The sequence below is a fragment of the Dendronephthya gigantea genome, unplaced genomic scaffold (assembly GCF_004324835.1).
Source record: "Dendronephthya gigantea isolate DGI-Jeju-01 unplaced genomic scaffold, DenGig_1.0 000029F, whole genome shotgun sequence".
NCBI classification, from domain to species: Eukaryota; Metazoa; Cnidaria; class Anthozoa; order Malacalcyonacea; family Nephtheidae; genus Dendronephthya; species Dendronephthya gigantea.
In genome coordinates this window covers 2,083,799-2,100,024 of record NW_021163039.1, presented here as the reverse complement: position 1 = coordinate 2,100,024, position 16,226 = coordinate 2,083,799, and the positions used below count along the sequence as shown (strand labels likewise).

Below are 16,226 nucleotides of genomic sequence, written 5' to 3'. Positions count from 1 at the left end.
ACAACGAAAAATTTGTTTACTCGAGAAGAGTATTAACTTCTGGGATTATAAAACGAGTAATCAAATTCTTCTTAATATGAAGAACTGAAGAGCTAGCGTTGTTCATGAGCATTTTTTCATTATCCTCCATTGAAAGTTATTTAATAGTACCTCATTCATTTTATGTCTTTCAATTGGTTCAGTGTTTGTGGTTGCGTGGCATTAGATAAAATTTTTCCATTTTAGCTGCTGACGGTGCAATGAATGTTTCCATTGCACCGTCAAGGCGTGCAAGTTTTGATTTGTCAATGCACAGCTAGTTGCTTTTTCACAAAATTCAATCACTCACAGCATTAATTGTATCGTACTTGCACACATTTGATAACACACGAATCCGAACATGGAGTTACTCATAAACACAAAATGTTTTTTCAATAACATTAAATCTTTTTGGTGTTTTTTTAGTTGGTGTGTGGTTGTATAAAACAAATAATTCTCCTCGATGAATGGAATAATCCATCTTTCACCTCGTGAAAATATTCTTTACCATTGCCCTCGTAAACATTCATTATTAGTTATACCATTGTATGGTATTGAGCAGAAACTGAGGGAAAAATTTCACGCACGAAAAAATTTCGTTTGTCTTTGAAATGTTGAAAAAGACATTAGGTCATTTTTGAAAAATGCATTGAATTGTAGTTAAACATGATCCAGATGGAGTAGCATGCAGCATGGCAGCCTCTTCGATTCTCCAATTCATGAATTGGTTTATCAGCTATGTGATGATGCAACAAGAAAACCTCTCCTCTTTACCGCAAGAGTAGTGTTTCGCGGGCGCAGTGCCTATGCACCTGCATTCAGGCAGGTTTACTAAACTAAATCTGAGTTGAAGGTTGAATTATATACTTACACCAGAAACCAGAAAGATCTTTGCCTTGTGATCCTAATCCAAAGAATTAATCGCTTGTTGTCTAACACACACCAAACTCTGGAAAAAAGCTGTTAATTGTGGTCAGAAGAAATTTCACATAAATTTAGTAGCTATTTCTGTTTGTACTACAAGGCATTTGGAGAGCCGTAGAAAGGTAGAAAATCTATAACCAAATTCAACGAAATTTTAATCAATTCTTTAATGGCCGATAGAGAAATTCACTCACAAAATTTGGTATAAATACACTTAGTATTTATTCATTTACACTTAAGTCACCTACACAAACATAAAACCCAGATGCTTACATATTCTCCGGTTGAGGTAATGACACTATGGTTGTGAACTATTTGGATACGTTAGCAATTCACATCTTGAATTTCATACAAACCTAAGCGCATGATTACATGATTGAGTAAAATATATAATTTTATATAAAATTTTGCAGCCGGTATACTCTCCCTTTCTGACTTTTTTTGTATAAGCGAGGACAAAAGAATCAAACAACATACAAATTATTATATTAAGCAGAACTTGTAAAATTAACCTTCCTAAACATGAACTACAGAATAGACAACCATCACCTATACTATGGTTTATCTTGCTTGTTAAGATTTTCAAACGAACCAGTAAGCTCATCAGATGGTAATACAACAAAACCAGAAGAAAAAGATTTCTCTCTTATCGTTTCAATGTCATGTTTTTGAAAGACCACATCTTCTCCGTAGATTGTAAACGGAGAACGACCTACAAAGGATCGGTACGCCTCATCATCGCGCTTTTCAAAGATTCTCTTTGTCTCTCTAGCGCCTCCCTGACTGATGATTCATGCAGTAAGTGTAAAATTCTTTTATAAACTCCGTTGTTGCGTCATCGTCACTGTGCCTTAGTGTGGAAAGAACAGAGCGAGCTCCGGCTGCAAGAAAAGACAGAGCTAAAGTTTCAACACCTTCTGGAGAGACTTCGTCTTGCTCAGAATCACATAGGCATAAAACAACCAACCCAGGGTTCAAAGAAAGACCCTTAACATCCTGTTGCGTTAAAAGATCCTGAGTGGAAGAACCTTCATTTGAGGAGACACATGGAGAAAGCATTATTGCACATTGCTTAGGTTCAATATGTGCAGAAATATGGATAATACTTGCCCCGCTCAAAAGTCCCAGCAAAACCTGTTTTTTGGCTTCGCCTTCCACGAGAGCCTTTGCTTTGAAAAGCTTTGAAAGAGAATTAACCTCCTCAGTGGCTTTAGGCAAGTCTGACGTTGGATTACCAACAAACAACGCAAAACCACATTCGGGTAGAGTTTCACTGGATTTCTCTCTGATCCTTTCAATGTCGCCTTTTTTAAACGTCACATCCTCTCCATAGAGAGTAAATGGAGCCCAAATAAAAAAGGATCGGTAATATTCTCTTTCGTGTTGCTGAAAGAGGTTCATTACCCTTCTTAAAGCTTCACAAACTGGTGTTTCCTGAAGCAGTTCGTTGTAAAATGCTTCCATAAACTCCTTTGTTGCGTCATCACAAATGGGCCAGAGCGTGGCGAGAACAGAGCGAGCTCCAGCAGCAAGAAAAGACCGAGCTATACCTATGACACCTTCTGAAGAAATCTTACCTTGCCCTGTGTGACAACAGCATAGGACAACCAAGCGAGCTCGCAATGAAATACTCGTAATATCTTTCTGTGTGAGGAGATAGGAATCTGGATCAGGAAGAGAAGAAGATGGTTCATTTAAGGAAAGGTCAGAAGCAAGCATTATTTCACCTCTCTTCGGTTCACCATGAGCAGCAATATGAATTATACTAGCACCACTTAAAAGTCCGAGAATAACCTGTTTTTTTGCTTCAGCTTTTACGAGAGGCCTTGCTGTGAAGAGCTTGGAAAGACTTGCAACTTCCTCAGTTGCTTTTGGTAGGTCAGCAGATGTGAAATCTGTGCAATGCAAAGAAGCATTCCTAACTTTGGGATTACCAACAAACAACGCAAAACCCGGGTCAGAGTCATGGGGTTGTTCTTTCGTAAACGTCAGAGTGTGTAATGAGGGCGTTACTTGAATACTGTAACTCTGAGATAAATACCTCCCATTTTCATCAATCAATGAAGAAAAGGGAATAAAGAACAATTGCATGTCAGGAACAATAATGAGCTTATTTCCTTTTACGGCATCTCTTATTGGTTGAATGAGAAGATCGAAAAGTTTTTTTAAAATAGCTTCACTGAAATGATCATCGCTCGGATTTTTTGCGTGCAAGGTTTTAAGCTTTTTTCCTTTACACGGCTTGGTTGGCGGTGAGATAATGTGACTATGAAAACTATGTTCATTCGCAAGTGAATCAAGTTTAAAAAATGAAGAATCTCGTTTGACATTGACACTAGTATATGTGGAAAACCCAGTCATCAGGGACTCCAATGTATTCAATGCTTCATTTGACATCAGGCACTTAAAGGTTACATCACTATTCAAAACCCAAACATTCAGAGAACTTTCACTTTCAAAAGAAAATAACACCACTGATGTTTTATCACTTTCTACCCGAAGAATCTTCTGTACTCGCTTTATTTCTAGATTCTCCTGCCCGTTTTGGATTTTATTCCATACAGATTGTGCGTAAGGGAGCAACTCTGTATCTAAACAATTTTGTTTTCTTTCAATAGAAAAATGGAGCTCTTTAGCTCTACCCAGGTCAGTCACTAATAGTCCGGATTCTTTGCGGTCCAGAGAAACAAAACAACTCGTTAAATCTCTATGGGCGCTAGAGTATATTCCTGTGAAGGAGAGTTTGTTTTCATCTGGAACCGTATTTTGGAACAGCTCCTCAAGTATTTTAATAGATTTTACTAAATATGATGATGCAACTTTATATTTTCCTAAACCCCGATGAACATTTGCAAGATCATGACAACTATATGATATCAGAAGCGACTCGCCAATATCAGTGCTTATTTCTAAACTTTTTTTACCATGTTCAATGGCTTTTTCATGATCACCTAACAGTCTATATAAAACACCGATGTGTCTATTCGCTTGTGCTATCGCTGATGGAGTTCCAGTCTGATTGGCTAATTCTAAACTCTTATTGTGACAAATGAAAGCCTCATCAAAATTTCCCAGTGAAATGTAACAAGATCCCAAGCTGTTATTGATCCTGACTACTGAACTTTGATCGCCTTCTGCTGTGTAAAATTCTAATGCTTTCTCATAATAATCAATTGCAGTTTCATACTTTTTTTCGAAAGAACTAAAAATATTACCTAAACTGAAGTTGATTTGTGCCATTACTGACTTATCATCAATGGTCGTGCCGATTTTAAAGCTGTCTTCCAAATAGCCCATGGCCTTTTCATGCTCTCCTAATCTTTGGTAAACACAATTCAAATGACAATTGGCTCTTTTTATACCATCTTGGTCACCGACCGCCTTTGCCATCTCTAAAGATTTTCCGTAACAGTCAATGGCCTTGCAATATTCATCTAAATTTAAGTGAACACGGCCCAAATTGATACTGATATCTTTAATTCCATTTTTATCATCAAGAGCGTTATATATGTTTAATGCTTGTTTAAAATAAACAAATGCCTTTTTATATTCACTGGAACCAAAATAGATTTGGCCTAAACGGCCATAAATACTACCTAAAGCGCTATTGCTTTCTGCCATTAATAATTGATTGCCTATAGTCGTGCTAATATCTAAGCTGTCTTTCAAAGAGCTGACGGCATTTTCATAGTCTTCTAATTTTTGGTAAACATCACCCATATAGAAATTGGTTTCTGCCAAACCTGTTTGGTCACCGACCGCCTTTGCTATCTCTAAAGATTTTCTGAAAGAATCAATGGCCTTGCTATAATCACCTAAATTCACGTGATCACGGCCCAAATCGATACTGCGAAGTACCTCTTCATTTCTTCCTGAAGCACGATCTGCCATTGTTGAGCGAGAGCCAGAAGCATTTAATTTTTTAGCATTTAATGCATCTGCGTGTTTTTTATATCTTCCCTAAGTCCTGAATATGAAATATTTCATAATACTGAATTGTCTTCTTATAATCACACGAAAGAAAATAGCTAACAGTTAGGTAGTGTTTTTTAGCACGCAATTATTTCGTGATTACAACTGGCGGTGACTTCTTCTGTAAACGGTTTTTATATTCAATACCTTAATTGTGGCTCGGATTCTTTTTCTTCATGCTCTATCTTTTTTCAGCATAAAGTTGCCTTCCTCAGTCTGAAATTATATAATTTTTATTAAGATGGACGTCTTTACATGTGAACATATGCCTACGACGATTGTCGCCAGCCGAAGAAAGGTAGTTAACTTTCAGCGGCAGTTAGTTAGTCAAGGAAGTTCCTTTAACCGTGCGAATAAACTACCTCAAACGAAGTTAGGAATTTTATTTAACCAGGCCCAAAGCATTTGGTCTCTTTTATACTGAGACTAGCCTTAGGTATAGCAGCCTCGCTATGATGGGCTCTCCGCAGTTTAGTTGGTGGAAAGTTCGTCTAAACGCGTTTGGATTTTGAAGTAAATCTGAACATTATTCATCAGTCATTAAGTCAAGCAAAGTTAGTTGTTTTAACAACTAGAGGATTAGACACCGGTATAGTAGCCTCGCTTCTTTTTACTCTATGATCTGCATGATCAACTCTCGCTTCTCAACTCTCATCAATTCTCATGCTCGTTTGACCCGGGCTTTATTAAATGTAGTCAACGAAGAATTGTATAGTAAATTGAGGGACACTGAAGTTCGAAAAAATTGAGCCAAAAGAGCTGGGGACGTCAATGCGATAATTATAATGTGTTGTAACATGAGACCACATGACGAAAGTCGTAAAAGGATTTTGGAATGTTTGTGATTAAATACGGAAGAGATTAATGTGTGAAATATGGATACATTGAGTACGACATATTTAACAAAGCCATGCAAGAGAAAGCACAGTCTGTCGTGCCATGTTTATTTTTAATGACGCAGTACCGTGGATTTATGCACAAAGTGCAATTTGCAGAACATGCCAAACATAAGTTCTTCTCACCCACTCACCGCGAGTTTGATATCAATATTGTTTGCTTTACTTTGAGAATTGAGATTGAAGAAATCTTCAAGACAGATTTCAAACGATTTCACATAAAATTGACGTATGCAGTAGAATCAATATGATCGATAGCCGAAACATCGATAGGAACTCGTTAGCTCGAGTACAACGCTTAGCAACCGTCTTGTTTTTATTATTAGAGAGCTTTAGCAGTGACTACGAGTACGACTACGAGTACGAGATTCGTCATTCTCGTGCGTTGTTTGCTTACGCCATCAGTCAAAACTCGTAGTCGTTGGGCTTTCGAGTACGAGTTTTTTGATAAACTTCGTACTCGAAAGCCCAACGACTACGAGTTTTGACTGATAGCGTAAGCAAACAACGCACGAGAATGACGAATCTCGTACTCGTAGTCGTACTCGTAGTCACTGCTAAAGCTCGCTATTTTAGTCTTCGAGACAGTGCATGCATATCATTATTTATTGGTCGAAATATTTCAAAGAATCGCTGGCATACAAAGTGAAAGGAGAAAATTTAGCAAAACTATTTTGATTCTAAATTGCTTTTCATTCATACGGAGGGGGAACCGACATGAAAATTTAATTGCATCAATCGTTTGTCATGTTTAATACAAGAGACGCTTATTGTTTATCATATTGTCTTACTCGTACCAATCCGGCCGACCGCAACTTATGGTTTGAAATCTTGCACTTTAATAAGAATGTACGCGACCAAGATACCTTGGGCAAAATTTATCCTTCCTTTCCAAGTAAGAAAGTTTTTACTACCGAATACAGTGCAGACAATTGCACAAAACATTCGTTAATATTCTAAAACTAAACAATGAGCTAGTGTTTGAGCAACAGTTTATAACCAAGCACATTCCATTGGGCACCAACCGCAAGCGTGTCATATTACATGGTTTCGTTGGAGCGAAGTAAATATTTGCATTCTGATAGAAGTTATCGTTGTAATAGACCACTTGCGTAATGGACCAACTTTTGATTTAGGCGACAAGAAGGGAATATCCAAAAAGGGCGTACAAAACTTGCTAAGTTTAGCTGCGAAATATTATAAACAGTGCCTTAACTAGAACGATAATTGGGGGGTGTTTATTCATATATTCAGTTCTGCCCGACGGGTTTCTTTTGTAAGTGCAATAGCTTACAATAGAAATCCGTTGGGCAAGACTGAATATATGAATAAACACCCCCCCAATTATCGTTCTAGTTACGGCCCTGAATTTATAAAGTACCGAAGATAAGCTAAACGAAGTTAGCAAACATTCAACGTGTACTTTTCTATTATGGTCAGAAGAGTGTATTTAACACTTCCGCCACTTTTGTACTGCAAGCATAGTATTTAAAAATTGCCTACTTCGCTATATTTTCCGTACTACATGACATTTTGCAGCCAAACTTGGCAATTACACTAATCGCAGTATGTTCTTTTCAGCTGTACCCGCCTGTGGTGATTAATTTCCTTCTTGTTAATACCTAGATCATAAGTTGGGCTATTATATAATTTAGACGGCAATGCACGGCATCATGCATTGTATACGTGCAGATATAATAGTATTCACAGAAACGCAGGCTCTTTGTAAAGGTAGAAATACAATATATTGCTTATCATACCTGTCGCGGTAGTTCGTTATCCCTACAATCTGATATAGGATTGCTCCGAGCAACCTTTTATTCGTGCAAACGGTGCAGCTCGATTTCAGTGATTTTTATTTATCATGATGGTTTTTTTATTACACGTACCATAGTACTGCGGTTTCATCCTATGCGAAAGCGTAATGCTTCATATTCGCATTTTTATACGGTCTCAACTTTAAAAAGGATTACCATCAGCATAACCAGATACAATAAGGTATTACTTAATATCCTACTTGCCTTTTACACATCCTCGAGGATTGCAATCCGGTATATATATGGAAGAATTTTTATATTAAGATGGTTTTTATATTAAGATTTTTATATTAAAAGGAAATAAAGGGATTCATCAGACAGAATTCTTAGAAAAACAAGCAGACGTTTGTGGCTTCAGTCGAAAGCATCGTTAGAATGTTGAAAACGAACGACAAGAACCCATTAGAGAACTGGCTAGTGTTACATCATTCACATTGGATATGTCAGATAATGACAGGTGTACAGTGTGAGAGCTCAGGAGAAAAGAGCTCGTGCAGAGTGAAGTGTACGTTGAGGAAGAAAGCCAAATATGCTCAGTTTCCGACTTATTGATCTCGCAATATGCCAAGCATTGAACGATCAAAATTCTAAGAAGCTTGATTTTTTCAATTAATTTGCTCACAAGTTTTTTTTTGGCATTAATTTAGCTAGCTATATTCTTATATTTGTTGTGTAGCAATTATATTAATTATTAAATATCGGATGGCATGTGCTCACTTGCCATACCCACGGTCTCATGGAGAACAATTCCGCATGTTAGATTGACCTTGTCTACTGATGTCGAGGATGAAAGATTTCAAAATGAAATATTGGACTAGAAAGCAAAGCAGCTGAATGATAAATCTCAAGACAAATGCTGATTAGGACAGCAACAAAAAAAAAAAAAAGAGGAATTAGAACCAACGCGCATCCTTGGAATGATAGAGCAAACAATGAATGACAAAACTTTCAAGAATTGGAAAACAAGATTTCACGAGAAAACTAGATTGGGCGATTCGTGCTTGAGCTCGACAAGTGAAAATTATGCAATTGAATACAGATGCTTTAGCATCATTAGGTTATATATGGAGTCTTGTTGTGGTGGCGTAAAACTATTAAACAAAAGACCATAATGGCTGCCGCTGGAAGAGCTCATAAGAATGTTGAAAACGAACGAGAGGAACGGATTGGAGAACTTGCGTTACACATTCACGGTCGGTTATACGTCACATGGACGTCAGAATTAGCGGACTCAAAAATAGCTCAAATGGAAATATTGAAAGAGAAAGCAAAATAAGTCAAAATAAGCTGCGCATTAACCGACCAAATCCTAAAGGGAAAGAGAACCGACGTACATGTTCGGAACGTGGGAACGAATAATGAATATCGAAAATCACAAGATTTGGAAAACTAGGATTTACTATAGAAAACAAGTTTGAGCAATAATGGACCCTTATTTCGCGCGAGCTGTTTTTGCGACGACAAATCTCGCCTGCTGTGAGTTTTAATTACATCCAGATCAAAACAAATTACCTTTAAAGCAGGTGAATTTGAGTTAAAATGAAGTGAATAGCCAGAATTTTTTGGAATATCTAACCTAGAAATTGTGCATGTAGCGTATATATAATTCTTTGCTGGGCACTCGGGTAGAACTAATGTCTTTGAAACAAAGGAATACGCTACGCGGTTGGCTACGATACGGTCCTGCCTCTTGAATTTATATAGATATAACGTTGTCTGAAAATATATACATATATACAAATAGTTGTCGGACATGTTACAGTCAGTGGTCACTTGTTACAACTATTTGTATATATGTATATATTATTTTCAGACAACCTTTTCGATCCACTATATATATAAATGTTTAATCTTAAAATATTTTCATCGCTACACGGTGTTTCACGCTCAATGCGATGATCCATTAACATACCTGACACTTGATGAGACATTTAAGATGCTGCTTATAACTATACTCACGCAATTCATCTTGAAATAGTTAGATGAAACAGGAAAACATTCCCCCCACCTTTTCTTACATAAAGGCAAAAAATATTAGAATGGAAATCGCGTCCACAAGTTTGCAGTTTTGAAAACGTATACTTGGTGTCACACTTTGATTCCATATACACAACTCTTACCCAAACCCTTCAAATGTGTTTTAGCATGCAGTTGCGGGCGGTTGCAGATCGTCCTTAGATCTTCCTTCCGTCTTCGTAAAATTTGTTGTAAGATCGATATAAAGCGTTAAACGTGTCAATCTGTTTGAGTCGCGATTGCGGCTGGCGAGAAGACAGTTTCTATGGAGATTCTATTAACTGACGCTACTATGTGTGCAGTAAATATCATGTCCAATAGTTTTTCCCCTATTTCAATAATAATCACAGCTAGTGGCGGATTCAAACTAATTTTAAATTCAAAAAAACCTGGTTATTAATTATGAACTTCCTTGAAATTAGTATTCATGAGGAATTATTTTAAAATATGACGGATCGCCTTTATTCGATTTGAGAAACTACATAAGCGCTGTAAGAACTCTAGCGTAGCGGATCTCCTTTACCGGTCACAATTGAAAAGAATCGAAAAATTCGTTGAATCGAAAATTTTCGCCTTGTGCAAAACTACGTTAAGTCGAACATGAGGGGTAGTTAACTAAACCATTGCCTTAAGAAGCACCTTTTGAACAGATTTTAATGAAAATCCCGTTTAAGTGGGCCAGCATTGTGGGCTTTATTTGAAAACTATTAATATTATATGAAATATGTTAATTAAACAATTGATGGCTCATACATAGTAGGAAGGCTGATTTGTCGGATGGAAGACAGTGGCTGTGTTTATCGTAAATGGGTCGGGATTCATTAGATCATGATATATTGAATCATCAAAGCAACCATTTTGATTATTGGAACAACAATATATTGTAATTATTCAAATCATATTATATGCATGATTACATTTTTTACGGTGACAATTAAATCAATTTTTCATCGATTTCAGGTCTGATTTAATTAGGACTAATTTAAATTATAGTCATGGACTAAAATTGAATTTAATTCATTGGTTTTCTAAAGTCCCAATTTTATGCTAAGATATTACCAACTTGTTAAATGATAATAACTACTTTTGATAATACTATTTTATACTTTTGTATTCAATAAAAGTAATGTCGTAATAAAGTATAAAACAAGAGGAAAATTTCGTATGTGAAACAAATGGAGGATAATGTAGAGCTCAGCAGTAGTGTTAGGAAGCTAAAGATCGTGGACTATTGCAGCTGCTGATGTAATGAAAGTGTTCCTGATATATTGTCATTCTTCTTTGTTGCATATGTATCGTGTTGTTTTACTTTTTATTTAATTGATCAACTTCTCACTTTGAATAAGTTTAATTCAAATGTACGGCGAGGTGTCAAATCGTAACTTAATGAGCAAATAAACTAAAAAGTTTATCAGGAACACTTCTATTTCCACCACTTTCGTATCATTTGATAAGCCTAAGCTTAACTCAGTATATGTTTATTTAAATCATCACCAACATTCTTATAACCATCGTGTGGACTGTCCACATCCTTTTTGTTAGTTTCATTCGCTTCAGGGTGTGAAGTTCATGAGACAATATGCCACCATTTCCACTTGAAATACAGTTCGAACATAATTACGATAATCAAGTTGAAGAAATACACGTTATAAACTCATGCCTTTTGAGTCCATTTATAGCACTGCCTTTGCTTTGATATAAGAAGTCATTTTCAATCCTTTGAAAGAAACATGTTATAATTTTAGGTGCAAGAGATCAATATTAACTTTTACTTCAGTCACTGTAAACTACACGGTAATATTGATAATTATACTGTTTGGCTTTCATCTTCTGTATTTTACACAATCGCGCGTCTCGTTTCCTTTTTTTTACATTCGTTTAGTTCATTTTTTAACTCATGTAATTTCGTCGTTTTTAGTTTCCGTGTTTCCGTGTCCAGATAATTTTGTATTCCGTTGAATCCGCACAGAAACTTGACAACTTTTCATTCTTTTGCAACTCATGATTATGTTACTCGTGGTGAAGTTGGTTAAAGGTCAATGTCTTTTCACTTAAAATAACTAAGTATTGTGCTTTGTCACAATTTATAGCGAGTAATACTTCTCATGCATATTACATTCATGTTTAGAATTGCATCCTAGGACCTTCCCGAGGTATGAAAAAAAGGGTGATCGACATTGCTGCATGAAAACAACAAAAAGTTTGTTTACTCGAGAGAAATGAGAAACGGGCAAATCAGCAAACTTTCCATTCCTTTGCAACTCATGATTATATTACTCGTGATTTCCTTTTGAAGTTTCTTTGACTGATTTTTTTAAAGTTTAAAATATCTTCAAAGCATACGGAATGTTCTCCCGTGACTAGTTAGAACATCACTGCTTGCTAATTTGGGACGTGGTATTCTGTACAATGCACGAAGACTCGAATCATAATAAATATCATACTTGTTCTTTCTTACTCTGCATGGTGATATGCCAATAAAACCCAGATGTTGTTTTCCACCAGGTTATAGAATGTTGGTTAAAGATCAATGTTTTTTCATTTAAAATAACTAAGTATTGTGCTTTGTCACAATTTATAACGAGTAATACTTCTCATGCATATTACATCTATATTTTGCACCCCAGGACCTTCCCGAGGTATGCAGAAATAGGGTGGTCGACATTGCTGCATGAGAACAACAAAAAGTTTGTTTACTCGAAAGGAAGATTAACTTTTGGAATTTTCAAAGCGAGTAATCAAATTATTCTTAATAATTAAAGAGTTAGTGTTGTTCACGAGCTTTTTTTCATTATCCTCCATTGAAAGTGAAACAATGCAATTATGTAATACCTTATTCATTTTAAGCGTTTCAATTGCTTGTTTGTGATTGCGTGACATTACATAAAAATTTTCCAGTTTACTGAGCGTGCAATGAATGTTTCTATTGCCTTCTCAAGCCGTGTTTTTCTCAATGCACGGTTGCTTTTTCACAAAATTCAATCACAGTATTGAATCGTACTTGCACGCATTTGATCACGAATCTCAAATAAGGCCCATGGAATTATTCATAAACACAAACGTTTTATTCAAAAACAGCGATCTTTTTGGTGTTTTTTGGTGTGGAATAAAACAAATAATTCGCCTCGGTGAAAAGACTGATTTATCTTGCCTCTCGTGGAAATATTCTTACCATTGCATTCATAAATTTCATTATTAGTATTAATACCATTACAATTGTTTTGTACTGAGCGGAAAATGAGCAGAAAATTTGACGCATAAAACAAGTACGTTTATCTTCAAAATGTTGAAAAAGACATTAGATAATTTTTGTAAAATGGGAATGATCCACGGTCAGTCATTGATGAATCGGTGTATCAGCTATGTCATGATCCAACAAGAAAACCTCTCCTCTCTATCTCTTTTTGCTGCATGCGTAGAGTCTCGCAGGGGCGATGCCTCTGCACATGCATTCAGAGAGGTTTAGTAAACTAAATTATTATTATTATTATTATTATTATTTAAGAATATTTAAATACAGGATAAATACTTCAGTGAATCATTCACTGCTATCAATGTATGTCCTGCAATAATTTACAAAGTATAAAAAATAATTATAAAAAATATGTGAGAGATAAATTTAAAAAGTATTACTACAATTTATATACTAAAATGCTCTTTCACCTTTCGTTTAAATAACATAAAACTTTCAATTTCTCTGATATCACGGGGCAATTTATTAAATTCAATTGCCCCATTATAATAAAATGCATGTTTGGTGGATTCTAATCGTACTTTCGGGATCCTAACACTTATTCCATTGTTTCGCGTATCCTTTACATGCTGTAAGCGTTCAAAGTAATCGTCAAAGTTACTACACAAATTTCTATCAATACACTGCCTCACCAGTATACATAACTGTTGTTTTGCAAAATAGATCACATCAGGTAATCGTAGATGTACCAGACCATCTGATTTTATTATTTTTGCCGCTCGTTCTTGAAAAGTTGCAACTTGTGAGGCTTCCGTAGCATTCAAATTCAAAGTAACAATACTAGAATATGTTAATAGTGGCAAGATCATTCTCTTGTATATCGATTCCGCTGCATCCATAGATAAAAAAGCTCGAATTTTCTTTAACAATCTCAATCTACTTGAAGCTTTTTTGAACGCCTGCCCAAAATGCTCCTTAAGGTTTATCGTCTGATCAACCAAGACTCCAAGATATCTATACATAGTCGTATAATTTATCAAATCATCATTGAGGTAAATCATTAAGGATTTATTCTTGATTTTTCGGCTAGTACCTAACAACATAGACTCGGTTTTGCCTTTTGAGAGATTTATAACCAAGTCATTATCTTCCAACCATTTTGCAACCACCTGCATTTCACTTGACAGTTTACTTTCTATTTCCTGAGTTTCACGTCCAGCTATAAATAATACCATATCATCTGCATACTTTATAATATTGGCACTATTGAGACCATCGTCTATATCATTAATGTACAATATGAATAGCAGGGGTCCCAGAATTGAACCTTGCGGTACTCCTGATGTTACTTGAAATTTTTCTGATAATGAACCGTCAAAACTCACAAACTGTGTTTAAGTTAAACGTTTCAAATTTAAGTTAAACGTTGAGTTATATACACCAGAAATCAAAAGCAGAAAGATCTTTTCGTGGTGAACCGCATACTATACAATCGCTTTTTGTCTAATGGACACCAAATTCTGAAAAATAGCTGCTAATTCTGGTGAGAAGTAATTGCACATGAATTTAGTACATCTGTTTCTGCAGTGTCTTAAAGGGCATTCGGAGACTGCACGTTGGTGGAGAGACGTGGAATTTCACTTTGTTGAAAACAAGATGAAACTGGTCTAACCTGGTTCTACCACAATATATTGGTTGCATAAATTATACATATGCAAACTACACATTCAGTGAGATTTCTTGACTGATCAGAAGAAAAAACCCCATAATTTTTGGGATTTCACGTTGAATTACGTTCGATATCAATTCTTAAATGGCCGATACGAATTGCATTGATAAAATTTGCTGTAATTAAATCTAATATTTCTTGAGTTTTAAACGCGTCCACAGACACACACAAACACAATTCTATAAAAACCCAAATGATTACATAACCTCCGGTTATGGTAATTACACTACATGATTATGAACGATTTTGATACGTTAGCAATGCACATCTTGAATTTCATACAAAACATAAAATTATAATAAACTTCCTAAACTTGAACTACAGAATAGAAAACGATTACCAATGCTAAAGTTTATCTTGCAAAAACATCGACTATCGAGATATATCCGCCATCTTACGGAGTTTACGGTTTCGTAACCGTATACCTATTAACACTCTTACAACTGCCCTACAGCTGTTTTTTGAGGACGGGGACTCTCTGCGAGGTTTACTGTGAATGGTACCCACGTATTGCAAACTCGTTCGTCAGAATCACTTTTTGCAAATGTTTTGATCGAAGTATGAAAATATTTGAGGCTACTTCACTGAGTGTCTACTGTTTTCAGTCTAGTTCATGGCATATACTGTACTTTCATGACGTATACTATATTGCTCTCAAGGCTTGTTTTGTGAATACAAACATACCGAGGTGTCACAGAGAAATTGTGAAACGACTTCATATCCTAATGAGATTTGACGAGATTTTATGTCTGGAAAACCCTTGCATGGGACAAAATGCTCGTTTGAACATCAGACACATACCGGAATTCAACACAATGGAGAGATTACAGACGATTTTACAAGTGAAATAGAAATTACGGCATGGAAATAGTGCTGAAACAAGGCCACTAAACCCCTTGACTGCGCTGGCAATAAACAAACTTTCAATTTCACAAAAAAAATTAAAAATAGGTACGCAGTGCGTACATGTGACTACCGCTCTGTCTTTGTCATCTGAGTGGTATCATGGATTTTAGCTGGCAGAATAACTAGTGCTAATAGTTGTACCCGTTTGTCTTGTATTTGTCTTTGCTTTTGTCTTGCATTTGCAGTTTGAAGTCGCACCATTCAGTTTACCTTTTTTCAAAGGTGACAGGTTGTGTATGTAGTTAATAACGGCCGGATTATTTCTTCGCGAAGCCATGAATATCGTCTGATTAAACTGATTCACTGAATCAGAACGGTAAACTGGGTGTGACTTTTTATACGAAAGCGCGTGGTTGACACTACTGTACAGGGTGTCGCAAAAAAAACGCGACCACTTAAATATGCAAGAATATTAATATTGTTCGGGTTTGCACCATAGTTCAGTTAAGATAACTTTTAGCATTTTAAATGAAGGATTAAGAGCCATCTTCAATTCCCAGAGGTGCTTATCTATTGCGCTTTAGAGCTGTATTAATGTTCTGCATATTTAAGTAGTTGCGTTTTTTTGAGACACCCTGTAGTCCAAAGAATGGGCTATGTCATTACCGAAGGTCATTGGTGCATGTATAAAATCCTTTGTCAGTCAGAAAAGAATACAATGGATCAGTGAGGATCGGCATATTATTATCACTGTCCATTGCTGATGATTAATGAAGGGGCTCATTCTTTCCCTAATGAGCAGGCTATATTTTACT

General features: G+C 36.0%; 1 protein-coding gene across 1 annotated transcript; it reads right to left on the bottom strand.

Annotated features, from left to right (window-relative positions):
• Positions 1 to 1,710: 1,710 nt before the first annotated feature.
• On the bottom strand, positions 1,711 to 7,669 carry LOC114523965 (tetratricopeptide repeat protein 28-like). Its single transcript, XM_028545033.1, has 2 exons — positions 7,571 to 7,669; positions 1,711 to 5,130 (listed from the first exon to the last, which is right to left on the bottom strand). The coding sequence occupies exon 2, from the start codon at positions 4,831 to 4,833 to the stop codon at positions 1,711 to 1,713; it is 3,123 nt and encodes a 1,040-aa protein (XP_028400834.1). The 5' UTR covers positions 4,834 to 5,130; positions 7,571 to 7,669.
• Positions 7,670 to 16,226: the final 8,557 nt, after the last annotated feature.